This window comes from Mauremys reevesii, linkage group 6, assembly GCF_016161935.1.
Source record: "Mauremys reevesii isolate NIE-2019 linkage group 6, ASM1616193v1, whole genome shotgun sequence".
Taxonomy (NCBI): Eukaryota; Metazoa; Chordata; order Testudines; family Geoemydidae; genus Mauremys; species Mauremys reevesii.
This window is the reverse complement of record NC_052628.1, coordinates 86638450-86660158: the sequence shown is the minus strand read 5'-3', so window position 1 is coordinate 86660158 and position 21709 is coordinate 86638450. Positions and strand designations below refer to the sequence as shown.

Genomic DNA, 21709 nt, shown 5'->3' with positions numbered 1-21709 from the left:
ACTTTCACCTTCCTGTAGCATTTTCAACAGCTGTGCATTTCTTGCTTTTACTTCTTTATACTTCACCTAATATTAAGAGATTTAAATAAAATCAAAAGGGACATTCTTTAAATTGGTGTTTAAAAATAACAAACATCAAATTTGAAAGCAGTGATTTTACTGGTAATTTAAGAAGCACAAGGGTTCTAGGCTCATCTATTTAAATACATAGGAGTCAAGGATGAGAGAACATAGGAGATGTCGTTTAAACCAATTAGAGGCCAAAGTCAAAGGAGCTCAAGCAGGCACTGGCACTACAGCAGATTCAAAATCAACTACACATGGTGTGACTGGAGAAAGAGAAGAAAGAACTGCTAAACAGAGAAACAGAACTTGCTGGAAGATTTTAGCTCCATGTCTGACAGAGATTTAGTGGATTCTCTGGAAAAAAATTAAGGCCAAATGAAAGAACTTTAATGCCAAAAGAAGTAACATATAATTTATACTATGGTGGTAGCCACGGAGCACAGTTAGGACTGAGTCCTCATTGCCCTAGGTACTATACAAGGTCACATAGGAAGACATGGTCCCTGGCTCCGTACAGTCAAGGAAATTCTCTTTTGGACTCTTCATCTTTCAGTTTTTCTATTCAGGAAACGGACTTTACTGATCTCTCCTGTCCATCTGATGCCTGAATTGCCTCTTCTAAGGTAGCACTTCTCATGACCGGTCACTGGCAATTCTGGCAGTTTGGTTTCTGTGTCTTTTCTTAATTCTACACCCATTTTATATTTTCCTCATTCTCTTTTCTCCTCATTTCGGTGTCCCTATATTGCGCTCTCTGGCCTTGAAGAAAAATTAATTTTTATAGGATATCTTGAACCTGGTGGCACGCTACCATGCTCCACTTACACACCAATCTTGTCCCTCATGTTAACTTCATAATGCTCCATACAACAAGGTCAGCTGGTTTATAAACAGAGAAGGAACACTGTGCTAATTAACGGGATGCTTATTCAATTGCATGGGAGCAGCATGAAGAACAGCAAATGCCAATATTGAAAAGGGGTGGGTAGATAATTCTACAGTAGAGTACCTTCAACCTCTCCAAGAAAGTATACTGGGATGCCACACAATCCCTACTACAGCCATGCTTTAAAGCAATATTTATAGGACCAAAGGCCAAAAGTGAATTTAATTGTCATAGTAATGAATTCTTCTAGACTTACAGCTAGCTAAAGCTTTCTATGCCCTTCATGCGCAATTAGCATACAAGACTATCAAGTAGAAACTCTTAACATGTTACATCATGTGAAATGAAGCATTTAACAAAAATTCTTGTGCACTGCATTATTCTGCCAACTGTACTCTAGGAGCAATATCGAACAGAAATGGTTTTCCACTTCAATTAATTTCATCTGTGAGCCCAACCTTTGCACGACAGCAGCTGTTAACCAAAAAATTTGTTTCCTGTTTTGTAGTAGGTTGAAATCATTTTCTAATCAGAACTTAGCAGAAATGCTGAATGTCACTATTGTCAACAATTTCATACTGTTTCTACAAAGTTCAACTGTTTGGTACTGAAGGCTAAGTTATGCAGTTTACATATCTATCATTTTTATTTACATAAACAAACTATTCCTCCTTGTATTCCTGTTCACCACTCCCAAGCAAGGATGAACAAAAATTGGTTTAATGTGACCAATAAGAAGTTCATCCTGGTGCTTTAGTGCATTTACCAGAGCCTTTTGACATAATGGTAATTTCTCATAAAAGTTCCATCCTTGCTGCTTTGTATTCATTTTCAAGCTGTCAGCTAGAGTCGGGACAGATATTAATGTGGTGTTCCAGGGCAGCAATTCTGGGAATTTTCCTATCTAATTTAGCATCCAGCAACATCAGAGGATTTGGTAAGGGGTCAACCTTTGTATTGAATGTTGTTTTGAAATCTTCCTCCTAGGTTGGGAGGAGGGGCATAGCAGATGCAAAGCTCCATTTCAATGCTACAGGGCTGCAGCTCTAAATGGTTTCTCTTGTATCTGGAGAAGTATGTACTAGTTTCTTTTTTTTAGGCATTTCAGATTGGTCTACAGTCTTGACAGATAACAAAATGGCAACATCTGGGAAACAAATGGTACTTGGATACGCCAAAACTGATAAATATTTACTCCTTGATGGGTGACCTTCTTAAAGTATTCCATTTATTTTTAGATATCTGTCTTACTTACCAAGAAAGGTCAATCCAGCTGGTACTGCAGGAACAACTTTGGAGAAAGATGCTCTGGAAAGGTAATATTTTGGTGGACAACACAAAGTTGCCTTTCAGACTAGCCATGTTTTGGCTTAATCAAATGAGTAAAAAAAAGAAGTTAGACTTTGTTCAATACTTGGAGAGATCATCAACTACATACCTCCCATTGAGTAATGATGCTTTTCAGTTGCTGAATTTCTGTATCTTTCTTTTCAAGTTCCAACTTTAATCGTTCTGTTTTTCCATCTTTCAAAACAGCCTCCTACAGAAAAATAAGCAACCACACAAGTTTAGGACTAACTATAAGTTTGCATTAGAATTTCAGTCCTGCAAAAGGCAGAATTCAGCTGCCCTTGACTATCTCCAAGCAAAGAAAAAAAAACAATACTATTAGCCTGGTTGTTTCAAAGTAGCTCTTGTGCAAAAGTGCTGGTTTTCCATAGCTGCACAACCATTAAAATATGATATACGTAAATCAGTAACATAAGGTGTATACGTTTTAACAAATACCTGCTTGCTTCAAGTATGTTTTGAAGGACCAAGCCATAAAACATTTAAAGACTGGGTATCTGGCAGAATCATGTGACAGAGCTTCTGTAAAATGTTCATTTTAAGAATATAGCTTTAAAAATATTATCAAAGCTTTTATGGACGGATACACAAGCACGGTATTTTTTTTTAAGCTTTTTCAATTTAAAAAAGGAACACATTCTGTGGAAGTGCAAGCAAAATGGGAGAAGCTCTCTAAGCCTTGACTATTAAATCTTGCTAGCAATAAGAAATAATTTTTCACACTTGGATTTTGTTAAGTGTTTTCAAATATTGTTGTACACACTTTAACCCCACCTGATTATACAGAAGCTGTTAGAAAAAATTGCTTGTACCCAGCATGAGAGACAACTTTGCCCTTTGCTTTTACAACTGAGGAAGTCCTAGTTTACTAAACCATGCTACAAGATTTTAGGAGCTAGCCAACTTTTTGATGCTTTAGATGTATGAGAGGAAGAGGGGGAATGGAAGTAGTTTTGGGCAAAAGTCTTTTGTAATTTTTTTTTTTTTTAAAGATTAAAGGTGCTACAAAGAACTGGGAGTGAAAGTACACAAAAAATAGATTCAATGCTAATGCTGTTTCAAGTTCACGCTCAAAATGATTGGATCCTGCACACTGTATTTAGCTGGAGCGTACGCAATGCTAACAAAGTAATCTTTTCTCCAAAAAAAGGTTTTGATTAGTTCTAATCTTCTTAAAAAAACAAAGAGAATATCAGTTTTTTTCCCTGAAGGACTATAGCAGGGTTTGTGGAGGTTGTGAACAGTGAAGTCACAACAAAGATTGTAACCTCTGCTCTCTCTCAACTGAGTAGGGAAGGAAAGGATATCAAGTTGGTGAAAAAAAAAAACTAGGACAAACGAGAACACATAATTTAATCTTAAAAGTACAGTTGTAACTAAATTACTTCAGCTTTCAACAGTCAGATCAAAACTAAGCTTGTTCTCTAACATTAAAGTTATATTCTTAAAATACAGCATTTGCTCTCCCTTCTGACTTTATTTCCTCACTGTAGGGAAGAAATATCCCACTCAACAATGTGGAAGTCATAGGATATATCCCAATTATGGTTTTCTGCAAGGACATTCAGTCACCATTGCAGCAAAGGGCACAGACCAGTAGTAGTATTTTCTGAAGAAAAAAAAAATAAGATTTGCTAATGTCAGGCTACTATTACAACAATAATAGCCCTGGAAATATCTACAGGTAGTCAAAGGACCTGATGACTGATCCATGAGACCTGCAACCAGACTGCAGGGACCAAGGTGTTAAAACTACCACCTGAGGAGCCAATTTTGTAATCCTCCCTTCTCCAAAAGATATTTATGCTACTGGAAAGAGGTAAAAGAGGAGTGGGTCTTTGCCATTCCTTCCTCTTGACCTTCTTCTCAGAGGAGGAGATTTGGCAGTCCCATTTCAGTTGTTTGCATTTTGTTTTTTCTTAAGTGATGCATTGACCTATAACATGAACTAGTCAAAAAAGTTATCCATAAATTGTGTTTTCAGCATATAACTGAAGTTGTGAGAGCATAAGCAGTCAGATTTGGGGGGGGGGGTAAGAAAACTTACTCCAGAAGCTTCACATTTTATTTAGATTATCCACCAAGCAAATATTCATTGTGCACTTGAAAATAGCTGCCATTGTACATGCCTGACTATGTTCATGTGATGTACAGTTATCCACTCCGTTGTAATCTGTGAGTTGGTCTCTCCTTTTTTCTCTAATAAGTATTTTATGAACATCATCTTCCAGTCTATTGAAGAATCCTCCATCATGCAATAAAGTCTGGGAAGAACTCAGTTCCTGTCAAGAATTAACTTCATGATTTATCTCCATTTAAATAAAAGTCAGTATCCAGCTAAACAATGAAATATAGTTGAGTTTTAAAGAAGTCTGTGTTTAAAGTCACAAAAATGCACAGAATACAGGTATCAGCAATTTCTCCTTTAATACATAGAGACACATCATGAAACAAAACGGAGTACTAAATTTTACCTAGAGCATATTTTACTGCCAACTATAAAACTCTGAAAAATAAGATTTCATAGAAGTGATATCAGGTGAGAAAAATATTTCCATTGATTTAATACTTTTGTGCAATGCCTGCCTAGATTTTTGAATGATAAAGAAATACTTAACATCAAAGTGATTTTTCTTCCTAAAAGGGTTATAATACTAGGAATGTTCTACTGCACAATATTTGCCATTAATATTTTCTTATCTACTCTGCTTCTAATAGTTATTTAGCTTCTTGTATCCTGCCTAGAGAACTTTTAGGGCTAGACTTTCAAATCTGTCTAAACTGTACCAATAACATTTGCAAGCCTGTAACTGATGGCACAAAACTGGAAAAGGCATGTATAAGTTCTCATTCATGGACTTTTATCTTTGCATTTGCTCACACAAGTTTTATGGACATACTTTAGGCAGCCAATTTGAAAAATTAATTCCCGACTGTGACTTCAGAAAGTGATTAGGCCTCTTTGTTTAAATACTTATTAAATAACTAACTATCTTCTGCATACAAAACCTCATTATTTAAGCTGGTCTTTGGTGTTGTGTTATGTTTATTAGTTTAATAAAAACTAAGTCTTACCTCGTGTTTTTTAGCAAGGGGATCTGAAAAAGAGAACACAGGAAAAATAAATATTACTTTTTAAAAAAAACTACTACATTGTCTGATTTAATCATACCAAAAACTATCAAAGTGAGATAATTCAGAAGAGGCTGAAAATCCATTTTGGTTCTCCAGCATTAACTCTCATTCTTTACCCAAAATTACACTAAAGAATTAAAGAGGACTGTCTACACCAGTGATACTCAGACCTCAGTGATTCAGAAGCCAAATTAGTAATAAATTATTCAGAAGAGCCACAGTAGTGTGAATTAATTGTTTCATTTACTATAGTACTATATTTTATATACACCTCTACTCCGATATAACATGGTCCTCGGGAGCCAAAAAAAATCTCACCGTGTTATAGGTGAGGCCGTGTTATATCAGGGTAGGGAGAGGAACCGTTCCCTACTCCAGCTCACCTCCGCTGCTCCACGTCTCCCTCCCTCCCTCCCAGGCTTGCCATGCCAATCAGCTGTTTAGCCCAGCAAGGGTGGGGGGGGGAAGGGGAGGCCAAGCAGAGCGGCGGTGTGCTTGGGGGAGGAGGTGGAGATGAACTGGAGCGGTTCTTCTGCACTCCCCCCCCCCCTCCGCCCGCTACTGGCTGCAGCCTTCCCTGGGGCCCCCCCACCCCAGCTCACCTCCGTTCTGCTTCCTCCCAGGAGCATGCTGCAGCTCCACTTCTCCCTCCTAGGCTTGCCGCGCCAATTAGCTGTTTGGTGAGGCAAGCCTGGGAGGAAGGAGAAGCAAGTAATGGGTGGGCGCAGAGGAACCGCTTGTGGTAACAAATTTGGATACAACAAGGTAAAGCAGCCCCGTCACCCGGAGCACTGCTTTACCACGTTATATCTGAATTCCTGTTATATACCCTGCCTTATATCAGGGTAGAGGTGTATATTATTCTCACAGCAAATAAGTTAACTCAGTGCAAGTTGATAACTTAGTTAATAAAAGTATCCTGACTGGTTAATAATTATATCACACAGTGTTTTATTATCATGTACTTCAAAGAGTCGCAGGAGACATGTTAAAGATCCACGACTTGCAGCTTGCGAGCCTCAGGGCTTCGCTACCAGGGAGATCAACACTGCTGCAATAGATGCAATGGGTGTTGATTTAGTGATTCAGGTACTCCAGCTCTCCAAGAAGAGTAAGGTAAATCCACTGGAGAGGGTCTCCGATTGATGCAGTGCAGTGAAGACACCAGGGTAAATCGTCCTAAGCTAAGTCGACTCCAGCAATGTGCTGGAGCTGCTGTGGTAAGCAATATTTCCCTCTCCCTTAAGTCTTCCTCCCCTAAAGAGCCAGCTTTGGGTGCAAAGGGCAACTACCACTGTCCTACCACTGTCTGGGAAGTAGAGGGAACAGCAAGGCAACAAGTACAACCAAGCTGGGAGTAAAGAGTTTTTCCTCTGGAGTGAGCTTGGCCCATTGCCAGATGCTGGTTACTGCAACAGGTTCAGTACTTCTTCACACCCCAGCAGTTGAATACTTCTCTCATTTGCTCCTCTCCTTAGCTAAACTGATTAGTCCACATTAAAAATAAGAAGATTCAGGATAAATAAAGTTAGATGTAGAGCTATCAGAACACAGTGTTTAGTTTACTTGTTTCTAACACTGTTCAGTGAATATTATATTTAAATACAGTGTTCGTGAACTGAGACTTTGGAAATGCAGAGTTTCAGTACAGTATATGTCATAGTAATTCCAAAGAATTAAACAACTGGTTTGTAAAGAAATATTTAAACATAAAAAGGCATACCTATATTAATGTCTGACTGAAAGTCTTTGAGAGACACTGTGAGAGGTTTGTCTTTTCCCTGCTGGTTCTTTCTTTTCTCTTTCTTATTCACCGACTTTGAGGGAGGTGAAGCATTTTCAGAGTCCTGAAAGGAATAAAACCCCACTGATTGCACTATTTTACTCTAATGAATAAACCAATTAGTAATTTAATTGCTCTAAAGCTGAGGTCCCCAAACTGTGGGACATGCCACCTTAGGGGGGTACAGAGGAACATTCGGGAACATGCAGAAGGCCCAGGCCAGCCCTCCTGGGGGACAGGGAGGACCACCCAGTCCTGTCCCACCTCCAGCTTTGCTTTGGCCCCACCCCCAGCCACGGCTCCCAGTCCTGGGCCTGGCCTGATCCCCAGCCTCAGCATGGCTCCACACTCAGCCAGGGGCCAGCTGCTGACCTCACCGCGGCCTGGCTGTGGCTTTACCCCCAGTTCCACCCTCGGCCCCTGGCTGCGACTCCGTTCCTGGCCTGAGGCAGAGGCTGAGGGAGGAGCCACACCTGGATGGGGGCTGGGCAGCCAGCCCCCAACCTCTGCTCTCAGACCCACCTCCAGCCCCCCTTACTCCTGTCCACGTCATGCCCACCCCCACTCCCAGCCCCAGAAGGGTTGGGGGGCACATGACCCTCAAATGTTTGGGGACCACTGCTCTAAAGTTTTATATTCTTAAGAAAAAATGACAGTACACAAACAAAGCTCTTGGTCTAAAACAATTTGACAGCTTTTAGTAGACATCTTTCTCACTCTGCACTCCGATTAGCCTAAAAAGAAACAACTGTGTTCTTTAAACCAGAGTATAGCTATTCACAAACAGTACAATGAATTGTCAGCCTAGTACCCCAACACCCAGATAAAATGTTATCTAAAAATCAATTTGGTATAATATAAATCAAAAAGTACTGTAATACAGTAGTGTCACAATCAATTATACTTGCTTTAAAAATAAACATCTGCTTGACATTTACTCTCAATATCCCTAGTCATCCATATAGCAGCAGACCGCCAATATTCTATGACCATGCTCTAGCCAATGACATTATTGCTTAAATGAAATTAGACAGAGGTTTAAAGAGTTATTTTTAAGCCTGAGGTTGTTTTATTAAATGTGCCATTACACTGAAAAGAGTAAAGTGTGCTTTGAAGGTTTTACCTAAACAGAAAAAGTAGTTATTTAGAAAATAAATAAAGCAGGGGGAAAAAATAAAAACGAGCTCTGATGTTCTATATCAGCTGCTCTCAACCAGGGGTCAACTGCCTGATAGCTGGTTTCAGGGGATCCGCAAAGCAGGTCAGCGTTAGACTGGTTGGAGCCAAGGGCAGGAAGTTCGGAGCCCCGCAGCATCCCACGGGGCAAGAGTCCCACCCCCCTGCCCCGCAGCTGAAGCCTACAGCGCCCACCTCACCACCCGCAGCTGAAGCCCGGAGCCATGTCTCTTCCCCACCCCAGAGTTTTTAATAGCATGGGGGGGGAGGGCTCAGAAAGATAAAGGTTTAGAAACCCTGTTCTATACTATGAGACTACAGTATAAACAGCTACTAGCATATACAAAGTTCTCCCAAACTGCTAAAGAGTTAGCTTTACTTGCAATCCATGCAGATACCATTTGGACTCAAGAGCAAATCCCCAACAGCTATGCTTAAAGACTAAGTCTTTGCTTGCCTGTACTTAAGCATGCATTTTAAAATGAAGTTAAAATTGGAAGTTAAATTACAGTTTAGTTTTAAGAACTTTAACTTAATTGTGGGGATTTCCTTCAAACAAACAAAAAACCTCTGCGAAGTCTTAGTTTGTCCAACAGAAGTACAAGACACTACTAAAGCTGACACTCCGAGCAAAAAAATGGATGTGTGCAATTTTTGCTTTTTTCTTCTGTATAATTTAAAGGTTTTTGTTTTTCTTAAAGTTCCCTACTTGTTTTTCACACTAGAAATTCAGGACTTATCAGCACTTTCTCTCCTGGAACACTATGTAGATGATTGGAGAACTAGCAAGACAACAATACAAGTACCAAAGAAGGTAAACCTAACCAGTTGAGAAGGAATTTTTAGTCAGCCTGTTTTAAACTGTTATCTATTTAAGTCAAATAACTGAAACAATTGGGAGGAAAGATGTTAAAGATTCAACATGCCTACCACTTCAATTCAGACCTAAAAAAGATCCTCTTCCCCTTCAGTTCTATGATCCTCTAAGAAGACCTCTCCAGGGCCCACACCAAGATCAATAAAAAAAATAAAACAAAAACACACGTGTACACACACGCCTACATGGAACAAGGCTTAGCAGTCTTATTATTTCTAAGGTGAAAACAAATGTCTTTATATATCAAAGAAGCAAAGAGGGTACGAACTCATTTTCCCCTTAGCAGGTCATCTTTAATATTCTCAAACTGTAATATGGCTGTTTGTGGTTTCCCTCAACTCTCTAATGGTTCTCTCAATTCTTAGTAAATCTTAGCTTACATTAAATTTTGTGGAAACCAAATTATTAATCTCCTTTATCCAGAACTCAATAAAGGTAAAAAACTTGCACAATTTTCAGATCAGGATGAAGCCAGCAAATACCTTTTTGTGCTCTTCATATTCCAGTTTGCTTAGCAATAATGCCTTTTCAAGATCTGCTTCAAACATTTCAGATGTCAGCTGAAGAAATAAGATTAAGACAAAAAACTCATGATAGATTTTTTGTTTTTTATTAATAAAAAGCAAAACCAGCTTTCAATTGCACACCTTTAAAACTTAATTTTAGCCTATGGGATGTTACAGCTACTGTCAACACACTCTTGGTAATATGATGAAATGCACCAGAAAGAATGACTAAATACATTTGTACAACAGTTGGTAGAATACCTTATTGGTTGAAACACATTTTGTTAAATAAAAGTCTGTAACTGAAACCATGCACTACTTAGTCACTACAGGGAAAGGTAAGTTCTTTTTTTTTTTTTTTTTAATTGCATTTGTTCAAAATGCTTGCTTGTAACTTAGATCTTGAAGTTCCGCATGCAGAAGCTTGTTGATTTTAAAGCCTAAAATATCAACAAGTAGGACAGGGGAAAGAAGAGCCTCTCAAAAGCATAGAAGAGACCAGGCCAGCTCTGCTGCTCTTAACAAAAAGTAACTTCTGCTGAATGGCAGGGATGGCGAGAGATTCCAGGACATCATCTGTGAAAGGGAAAAAAGTTTGTCTGGGATGCCATAGAAGGAGGATGTGCAGTGCGAGAGTTGTTTCAGATAAGTGTAAGGGATCAAGAGCTGTCTCAGATTAAGGAGAGATGGAGGGGAGCTTTAGTCTTGATGGAGTTTCTTGGGATGTGGGATAAAAGGGGAATTGAAATTTTATATGTGGGGACTGAAAAGGAAAGAAAGAACTAAGAGTTGCTTAGCAAAGGTAGAGAGGTAACATCTGATTTTATAACGTGGTGGCATGGCAGAGGGGTAGCCGAGTTTTGTTTAAGAACACTATATTAATCTTCATGGCAAAAGGTGAGCCAAAAAAAGAAATACACCCAAGCCAATACAAACTTATTGAATGGGGGAAACTTATTGAAGGTAAGCAGAGGTATGGATTCACCTGGATTAAGGGTATTGGTGGATCAGAAGGAGGTTGGAAAAACTGCAGTGTGCATACAGCAGTAATATAAACAAACATGCATACCTCAGATGTAACTGATTATAATACATCTCTAAAAATGTAGCAGTTTGTTTGCAGCAGATATTATTCCTTTAAATGGTTCCCAAATTATCAGAGCAATCCCCAGTGTGATGAATAAGCAAATATTATCATGTTTCTTAGTTTGTCTTTGTCCGTTCATTCCACTACTCTTCTCTTTCATCTGTTGTTTGTCTGTTCTTTGAGTTGCAATGAGGATGTTTTTAGTCATTAAGGATTAAACTTGAAGTCTCTGTAACTTGAAGTCTCTAACTCATGATTTGAGGACTTCAGAAACTCAGCCAGAGATTACGGGTCTATTACAGGAATGGGTGGATGAGGTTCTATGGACTGCAATGTGCAGGATGTCAGACTTGACAATCATGATGGTCTCTTTGGCCTTAAAGTCTGAGTCTTTGCACGTTCTCAGCTCAATTTGATCAAATTAAAAATGGCTCAACTAGCTTTTATAAGTTCTAGTGATACCATACAACTTTCCTGCCTATGATAACCGTGCCCTTAAAGAACTTACAGGGTTTCATGAGACACAGATTGTTTAAAATACATGGTTTATGCAATCCTCCAAAGATCTTGGTTTTCAACCTATTTACCACTGTGGGATGCATGGCTCACAATAGTGAGCCAAGAGCCTCTCCTTTTGACTTAGGTCCTTGGACACAATCATAGAAATACCTGCTCAACAGGAGGCAAGGACATGAGTGAGACTGCCAGTATGCAGGTATCTATGTGCTATTACCCCAATAATTTGTTTATTCTATGGCTACAATTTAGTATCAATTGTACAACAGAATCTGAGCCTGAGCAAGAAGGATGTCTACCCTAAAAAAAAAAAAAAAAAAAAAAATCAAGGCACAATGATTGCCCTGAAAAATTCAAGTAATGAAAAAAGAAGGAAGGGATGGAGGTCTTTTTGGTCCAGTATCCCCTTTTCCTCAAAAATCTTCCCCATCCCCCATTCTAACAGGCTACCTACCTCTAAAGAGCCAATTGAATACACTGCAGCACTGGCAGGCATTATTGGCAGCAGCTACAAACAGTGCGTAAGTTTCTAAATTAAGGAATAGTTTTAAATACAAAGTTTTATTATTAAACATGTAATAATTAGACAGAGAATATGGAATCTACCTATACTTGTTAAGGATACTCAACCCATGTACACCTTGCACCAATACTCCAAATTCTCTCCAAGGTTCAATTTAAGATAGCTTGCAGTGGTATGCACTACAAACATATTCCTGGTGGTGGCCCCCCCATCAGTTTCTGGAGAAACTAATCTTTCATTCAAAGAAATTGTGGTTCTGGGTGGAGTTTTCAGAAGTGCTTAAGTTATTTCAGAGTCTAAATCCCACCGACTTTGGCTCCTAAGTGACTTAGGTGAATTGGAAAGTTTTACCCTCCAGCTCTTGCAGTAGCCAAGAAAAGCCTATAAGATATAAGACAGCAGATAGCATAGTGACAGAAGTAAACTACTTAATTTTTTTAATGGGATGTTAACTCTGCAACCTAATGAGGACAATGTTACATTTTTAGCTATTTCACTACTGATGAGCTTAGAAAAAACATCTAGTTATTCAGGTATTGTGGGCAGAGCATGTGCCAGGAGCATCACAACTCCCCATCCTCTACTGTGATCCCTGAACAATCGCTTAAAATTGACAGTGTGCTCAATACTATACTACATACACAAACAGTCCATGCTCTGATCTCAAAAACTGCAATTGCCTCTATTTATGCTATTCTCTACTACCCACTAGTGAAAAAGTGTCTTATCATGGCGCCAAAGTCAGAGTGGTATATTTCAGGACTATGGCAAAACCATTAAATTACTTTTCAAAGTGAAAGGAAAACCCGAGACAACTTTATAACCTATGGGCCTCTAGAATGCAAATGAATTAAGAATCAACTGTATGTCCACCATCCAGTCCCACTGTTCAATAATACATTCATGAATACTTAAACAAGGGTTAATGTTTCTCCTCTTTTATAATAAGGAGGGCAGAGACATGTGGCTTGTAAGCTTCATGCAATTCTCCAAAGCACTTTATGGTCACTACTACATTTCTTGATATACCAACCATCTAATCAGAAGGCACAGGCAGGCTGAAAAAATTGATACCTCTTTTTTTATTGTATTTGGGTGGGGGGGGGAGAAGAGAGAAGTCTCCTGACATCACAGTATTAACAACTTTCAACAATTTATTATCCACCAAACATTGCCCTCACTTAATGCTTGATCATCTTCCAAAATGGGATTTCTGAAATTCTTCCTCTTTGTTGAGTCACAGATTGAAAATCTCTCTACATGTCAATAAAATCCAGGTAGCTGTCAATAGAGGCGTTTAACCTAGCTCCTGAACTTCACACAGATCTTTTAAAGACATGTCACCATCAATACTGGCCCCTTACAGGGACCTTACAAGTGTACAGGGGTATCTCAAAATGCATAATTCACAGAGAATTGTTATGTCACCAACTCTGCATGAAAGTTTTCTTATAAAAGGAGCAAACACACTCAGATATCCTGACACTCAATAACCAAAGCCACCAAATCATCACGTACCTATTAGTAAATGTTGTAAAGAGTTTCATACAAGCTCTCACTATTCTAGAACAAGGAAAAAATGTAAAAAAAACCACACTTAATATGAGATGTAAAAACAAAATGTCATTGCACTAAATAGTAAAATAAATTTTGACATTCTATAAATCAACAAAATATTTAGGTGAAGTACTGAACTACCATAATCAACAAAGGAACAGTTTTAATTATGAATGTTTCTCCTACTGACATCATTGGGAGGAAAGGCACATCAATCAGTTAAGAAAATGTATGGTTTTTCAAATGGTCTTACCTCAAGGCTAAAAGGTTGTAACATTTTGAAGCCATCACAATTCTTAGTCACTTCTGCCTTTAGTAGTTCTACCAAGAGGAATCATGGTAAAAAGGTCTCAATGGCACGCGCACTCGCGTGCTCTCTCTCTCTCTCTCTCATTACATTTTTAAATGTTGGTGACCCCTAGCTCTATAGAGAATACTTACTTTTGGTAAATATATCAACCAAGAAAAATAGGGATATCTATTGCAATTAATAAGTATCTTATGTTGACAGATGTGACAGTCCTCGTACCCTTGTGGCTTGTTGGGTGCGCTGCTCTTCAAGAGATCTGGATTTGAGAGTGAACTCAGCACATCAGAAGACCAAGAATAAACCAACTGAAATGCTCTTTTGATAATAAGGGTGATGACAAAGATGCTTCAAAAGATTTTTATGGAACAGAAAATCTTTAAAATATGAGATTTAAGTGTAAAGATTGAGCAAAGCAGGAGATTCTATCTCACGTCTTCCAGTAGACATTATTAAGAGACATTATTAAGGGCAAAAGAGCAAACTATCCCATTGCGTAGGGGGAAGTATGGCAAGAGACTATCCTAGCTTAACCAGGAGATCTGCAATGATCTAAAAATCAAAAAAGAGTCCTACAAGAAGTGGAAACTAGGTCACATTACAAAGGATGAACATAAACAAATAAGTATGTAGGGACAAAATTAGAAAGGCCAGGACACAAAATGAGATCAAACTAGCAAGAGAGACAAAGGGTAAAAAGAAAACATTCTACAAATACATTAGAAGCAAGAGAAAGACCAAGGACAGGGCAGGCCCTGTTACTCAATGAGCGGGGAAAAACAAGAATAGAAATGTGGAAATGGCAGAGATGCTTAATGACTTCTTTGTTTCAATTTTCACCAAGAAGGTTGGTGGTGATTGGACATCTAACATCGTGAATGCCAGTGAAAATGAGGTAGGATCAGAAGCTAAAATAGGGAAAGAACAAGTTAAAAATTACTTAGACAAGTTAGAAGTCTTCAAGACTTGATGAAATATATCCTAGAATACCCCAGAAGCTGACTGAGGAGATGTCTGAGCCATTAGCTATTATCTTCAATTATCTTTGAAAAGCTGGAGAGATTCCAGAAGACTGGAAAAGGGCAAATAGAGTGCCAATCTATAAAAAGGGAAATAAGGACAACCCAGGGAATTACAGACCAGTCAGCTTAACTTCTGTACCCGGAAAGATAATGGAGCAAATAATTTGTAAACATCTAGAAGATAATAAGATGATAAGTAACAATCTGCATGGATTTGTCGAGAACAAATTGTGTCAAACCAACCTGATAGTCGTGGTAGACGTGGTATATCTTAACTTTAGTAAAGCTTTGGATACTGTCTCGCATGGCCTTCTCATATACAAACTAGGGAAATGCAACCTAGATGGAGCTACTATAAAGTGGGTGCATAACTGGTTGGAAAACCATTCCCAGAGAGTAGTTATCAGTGGTTCAGTTATGCTGGAATGGCATAACGAGTGGGGTCCTGCAAGGATCAGTTCTGGGTCCAGTTCCGGTCAATATCTTCATCAATAATTTAGGTAATGGCATAGAGAGTACACTTACAAAGTTTGTGTACGATACCAAGCTAGGAGGGGTTGCAAGTGCTTTGGTGGATAGGATAATAATTCAAAATGATCTGGACAAACTGGAGAAATGGTCTGAAGTAAATAGGATGAAATTCAATAAGGACAAATGCAAAGTAATCCACTTAGGAAGGAACAATCAGTTGCACACATACAAAATGGGAAATGACTGCCTAGGAAGGAGTACTGCGGAATGGGATCTGGGGGTCATAGTGGATCACATGCTAAATCTGAGTCAACAATGTAATGCTGTTGCCAAAAAAAAGCGAATATCATTCTGGGATGTATTAGCAGGAGTGTTGTAAGCAAGACATGAGAAGTAATTCTTCCACTCTACTCTGCGCTGATTAGGCCACAACTGAAGTATTGTGTCCAGTTCTCAGAACCACATTTCAGGAAAGATGTGGACAAATTGGAGAAAGTCCAGGGAAAAGCAACAAAAGTGGTTAAAGGTCTAGAAAACATGACCTATGAGGGAAGATTGAAAACATTGGGGTTGTTTAGTCTGGAAAATAGAAGACTGAGAGGGGACATGATAATTTTCAAGTACATAAAAGATTGTTACAAGGAGGACAGAGAAAAATTCTTCTTAACCTCTGAGGATGGGACAAGAAGCAATGGGCTTAAATTACAGGAAGGGAGATTTATGTTGGACATTAGGAAAAACTTCCTAACTGTCAGGGTGGTTAAGCACTGGAATAAAGTGCCTAGGAAGGTTGTGGAATCTCCATCACTGGAGATTTTTAAGAGCAGGTTAGAAAAACACCTGTCAGGGATGGTCTAGATCAGTGGTTCTTAACCTGGGGTGCATGCACCCTTTCTGGAGATGCAAGATGCCCTTTCTGGGGGTGTGAGACATGCCAGATTTTTTCCGAAGGTAAATCATCGAAAACACACATTAAGCACAGGCACGTAAATACAACTACTTTGTTTAATCAAACCTCTGTATTTATTAACATTATACATTTTTTAACAATTACTATAATATACAAACAAATAATATATCTAGGTTTAAGGGCGAAAGAATATATTTTGAGAACCAAAGGGATGCAGGCTGCAGTAAAGGTTAAGAACCACTGGTCTAGATAATACTTAGTCCTGCCATGAGTGCAAGGGATTAGACTAGATGACCTCTCAGGGTCCCTTCCAGTCCTATGATTAAAATGTTTTGCTTGCACTGTTGTAGCCACATTGACTCAGGGTATTAGAGAGACAAGGTTGGAGAGGTAATATATTTATGGGACCAACTTCTGTTGGTGAAAGAGACAATCTTTTAATCTACACAGAGCTCTTCTTTTGAGTGTCCAGAAGAACACAGTGTAGCTCAAAAGCTTGTCTCTTTCACCAACAGAAGTTTGACAATAAAAGATATTACCTTACCCACCCTGTCTCATTAAAATTTTTGGAAGATTAATGAAAATCCTCCAAGCTGCTTTGAAAAATCTCAGCCATAGATATCTCTCTCACACATTTACCTTTGAAGTTACTTACTTACTCTGCAAGACACCCCAAGTAAAGTAATTTGATATAGCAAGCTGTACCTGTTCATCTCTTTGTCTCCACTCTTGCCAATTTTCTTCCTGAGAGTCTTTCTGCACTGGGCTGTGCAATGTTTGTTCATGTTGAGACAGACAACCTCCATGCGAGGATTTCTGAGGAATCTTTTTAAAAGCAAGATTTCGGAGCTGCAAAGCAAGAGCCAGGAATATAAATCAATGGTGTTGCTATTTATTAGAATATCAGTGATTATACAGAAACAATATGCCAATTGGGCTATCATCTTAGACATTTAGGCCATGTCTACGCTACCCCTTATGTTGCCAAAACTTATGTCACTCAGGGGTGAAAAAACACACCCCGAGCAATGCAAGATTTGCCAGCATAAATGGTACTGTGCACAGCACTATGTTGGCAGGAGAGCTTTTCATGCCAACATAGCTACTGCTGCTTTTCGCGGGTGATTTATGTCAACAGGGGAGCTCTCTCCCTTTGGTATAGGGCAGCTACATGAGAGACCTTACTACAGCACAGTACCGCAGTAAAGTCTCTAGCATAGACACAGCCTTAGGATCTGCTTATAACTTACATTCATTTCACCAATTACTTAAATCAATACAGTCAAAGTAGTTTTAATAGCTGATAATGCTGATATTTGCAATAGTTTAATGTTTGCAGTGTCAGACTCAGGATATTAGAAAGACAAGGTGGGTGAGGTAATACCTTTTATTGGACCAACTTCTGCTGGTGAAAAAGACAAGCTTTCGAGTACACAGCTCTTAAGTCAGGGGTGGGCAAACTTTTTGGCAGTTTCTGAAATTGTATGGAACGCTGGTTAGGGGAGGCGGTGCCTCCCCGAACTGCCAGGAGTGGACCGGCTCCCGCCCCTATCAACTTCCCCCCCCCCCGGCTTCTCACCCCTGACACCCCAGACTCCTGCTCCATCCAACCCACCCTGTTCCCTGTCCCAGCGCCCCGGACCGCTGCCCCATCCACCTCCCTGTCCCCTGATCGCCCCAGACCACCCCCACCCCGACTGCCCTCCACCACCCCATCCAACTCCTCCTCTCCTTCCTGACTGCCCCCGGGACTCCTGCCCCATCCAACCACCCCTTCTCCTGACCACCCCAGAACCCCTGCCCATGACTGCCCCTGGCCTCCCCATCCAACCCCTCTCCTTCCTGACTGCCCTCCTGGGACCCCTGCCCCATTCAACCCCCGTTTCCTGCCCTCTGATCGCCCCGACCCCTGATCGCCCCGGACCCCCACCCAACCCCTCCTCTCCTTCCTGACTGCCACTCCGGGACCCCTGCCCCATTCAACCCCTGTTCCCCGCCCCGATCCCTATCCACACCCCCCACTCCCCTGCCCTCTATCCAACACTCCCTGTCCCTTACCGCACTGCCTGGAGCACCGGTGGCTGGCGGCGCTACAGCTGCGCCACCCAGAGCACCAGGTCAGGCTGGCTCTGCAGCTGTGCTGCCGGGTAAGAGCTCACAGCCCCGCCACCCTGGCGCCCTGAGATGGGGCTGCGGGGGAGGAGCCGGGGGCTAGCCTCCTGGGACAGGAGCTCAGGGGCTGGGCAGGAGGGATCCACAGGCTGAATGTGGCCCCCGGACTGTAGTTTGCCCACCTCTGTCTTAAGTCAAGCATATGCTAAGTACTACATCAATCTGTGAGCAGTTACTTTTATAATTGTTTTCTGGTATGTGAATATCATAATGACAGATGACTTACAAGTACCTTAGACAACTACAAAATAATATGTTGAAAAGTAACATTAAAGACTCTCCAACTCAAAAGCAAGGAATTTCACAGTTCACGTTTAAAGTGCATAGATGACCTCCCAGCCGTAATTTCACACTAAGTTTTATTACTCTCTCCTGTTTTTATTTTATAAAAGGTGCTCAGACATAGGAAATACAATAACAAAAAGCTCAATTGTCTATTTTCACGAACAGAAGTCAATTCCAGATGTTTCAAAGACGGACTTAAGACCCCCACAATGCAACTAATTCTGAAATACTGTTTCACCGGGAGATAGGGAAATACAATTTTTCTGGACCCCAGATGTCATACATCAGACTCTGAGGCTTACAATTTTATCGTAGGTAGTGTAACATTAGATGTTCTTTTCACTCAAATAAATAATTCTTAAATATAAAGATGGTGTTGATAATGTTGGAGCAGCAAGGCTAGGCACTTACCAAAAAAATCAGAAAATGTTCAAGTTAAAATTGCACGAAAACCACAGTTTAAAAAACACATTTGTCCAAAGTTGTTTTACCTACTATTCTTACAAGTAGGTATTAAGATTAGACTAATCCTTTTGGAATTTATTTTTTTAAATAATATTTCTAATTCTTCCTACTTTTTCCAATTTGACAATGTGTCAAAGAGGTAACTGTTCCAGACAGGAGACACTAACAAGGAGACTGAGTAGGTGGACCAGATGTTGCTGCACCAGAAAGGAGTAGTTTGAGGCTGCCAAGCATTGCACTTCTATACCCTCCCTTGGATCTTTGATTCTATTGAGCCTAAGATTAAGAGGCCCTATATCAGGGATAACAAGGCTTCAGAAAAAAGTGTGTGAATCTAACAGACTCAGGGCTTGGATCCAAGGAGACTCCAGGGATATTTCTCTTTGCAAGGCCTGTGTAGGCTTGGTAGATAGTACCAGAGAAGCCAGTCTGAAGACTCCTTAGACACAGCCAATGGTTCTAGCCATCTTATGAATATTCAGAAGGACTTTCAGATCCCCTTGAATCACAGGATGCTATCAGTGTCAAGGGACAACCAGAACTCAACTCCTGCACAAAGTCCCTGACCCAAAGGAAAGACTGTTGCTTCCCACTGGATCCCTGTACATCTATGCTTTTTTCCTGGTAAATGGAGGTGCTGAGAAGATGTGAGATCCCTTGGAGAACTCTGCTGCTCTCCTTGAGGAAATTGTACCCTAATAGCTAGGTCTGAAAAATTAAAGCTCTTGAATCTGGACAAGCCAAATTCTTCTTTGCCAAGAGGACTTTTTTTTGGAAGAGATAGTGAATATCATTCTAAGAGTTGAACAACCTGAATCTGCAACTCCTCCCACAGGAGATTCTCTGAAATGCAAAGGTTTCCATAAAGCCTACAGTCGTTTTCCCTACAAGCTGGTGTGAAGACAAGTAAACAAATTGAACATCCCATCCTCAAGTGACCTTCTCCTGGGCATTATAGACACAGGATGCCTTGGTCCATGTCCAACATTACATCAGCACAAGAGCATTTCATGAACACTGGCTTCTTCCCCACCAAGATCTGCATGGCTGGCTTCACTATAGGAAGCTTTTTTTACATTTGTAAGATTTTCGAAGTGAATATTTTCAACAACTTAACCATCAAAAAGTTTAACTAAGAAAACTGTCCCAATGCTGGGAAAGGGGATAGGTTCCAAGTTCACTGAAGCTAGTAGAAAGAGAAACTGAGGGATGGTCAGGATATGGGGCTTTTTATTGGATCAATTCTAGGACATAAGATCCAAAGCGTTCTTTTAAAGAGTTCCATTACTCATCTCATATGTAAGTCCTACAATCTGAATCTGCACTGACAATGTATACATTACTAGCAAGTATCCTCTTTCCTTTTTACATGAGCTGATACTATTATACTAACTACTTTAAAGGGCATTTAAAAAAAATACTATCAACATACATATCCTGTGATGGAACAAGGACATACAAGCATGTTATTATGAATGGGCCTTGCCTCATTTCAGAAATGAGATGCCAAGATATTTCTAGGTTATTGTTTCTTACCTTTAAAATAATTTAAGTGTAGCTGTGCTTCCCTAATTTCATCTTTAAAATATGGGAAGGTCCTGCTAAACAATTTGGAACTTTCTATGAATAAAAGTGTTTACATAAGTGTTTTTTTCCAATAAGTATTCACCACTTCCTCACTGCAGCCCTTCTGCAACTCATGTGGATATCTATCTCACAAGGCAGGAATTTTGCAGAAATTCTCCTGTATAGTCTAGATCTCTTTCTAGAGGTAGCAGAACCCTACAGAAGACTAATGGAAATAGGAGATCCAATTTTGAGGGAAACTATTAGTATGACCAGTGAGGGGAGGTTGGTGAGGAAGCTAACAGCAGTGCTTAATTTGTAATGAAAGAAGTGCCATGACTGAAGCAATTTTTTCCCTTTCATACTTTAGGCAGCAAATCCAGAGGTGCTCGGGCTATGAATTGCCAAGTCTAGAGGTGTCGGGGCTCAGATCTGGCAAGCCCTGGATAACCGCCACATTGTGGTGAATGGTAAATAGTCACCAAACAGCAACCTGAAAAGAGCAGTGGATGGAGTTGCCAGGAGCAAGGAAGGAACCACAAGCTTCTTACCATAATGGATCGGCAATCAAAGCTTTTGGCACTAAAAATACTAATAAGAAAGGAGCAGCACAATCATTCCTTGACCCCCTCTATACTGTCAGAAGCTACCTTCCATCCTGCTGCTCTCCAGCCTTTAAAATAAGAAACTTCTGGTCCTTCCTCCAGTTGCTTCCTGCTTAGCATTACATCCTTTACTGGCTTCAGCTGTACTCAACAGTATCTGCTCCTTCACATTCCAGTTTGGAAACAACTATTCCAGGTCAAAGCAAATCTGCAACATCCCTCGTTACTAGCCCCACAACTTATGATTCTACCAACCTGTTCCAAGGTCTCTCCATTCCTTTCTGTATGTAAAGGAAAAAATCCTATTGGAACTACAAGAAACCAGCTCCCACTTCCTAAGATGAATGTTTCCCTGTCTCCTGCTGAATAAGGTCTGCGATCAGGAAATGGGGATATATAAGAAACCAAATTATTTTCATTTAAATATATAAATCTAATTGTTTG

The 21709-nt window shown here is 40.0% G+C and overlaps 1 protein-coding gene across 7 annotated transcripts in view; it reads right to left on the bottom strand.

Annotated features, from left to right (window-relative positions):
- The window catches only part of GKAP1 (G kinase anchoring protein 1), a 44441-nt gene that overhangs the window by 7518 nt on the left and 15214 nt on the right, over nt 1-21709 (bottom strand). For 6 of the 7 annotated variants that reach the window (XM_039544515.1, XM_039544516.1, XM_039544518.1 and 3 more), the window contains 7 exons: nt 16878-17021; nt 9756-9833; nt 7161-7284; nt 5378-5400; nt 4432-4584; nt 2391-2492; nt 3-66 (listed from right to left, as the gene is read on the bottom strand). In XM_039544515.1, coding sequence (XP_039400449.1) covers nt 3-66; nt 2391-2492; nt 4432-4584; nt 5378-5400; nt 7161-7284; nt 9756-9833; nt 16878-17021 — 688 coding nt within the window. The remainder of the gene's footprint in view (nt 1-2; nt 67-2390; nt 2493-4431; nt 4585-5377; nt 5401-7160; nt 7285-9755; nt 9834-16877; nt 17022-21709) is intronic. The other variant, XM_039544522.1, reaches the window with a different exon arrangement.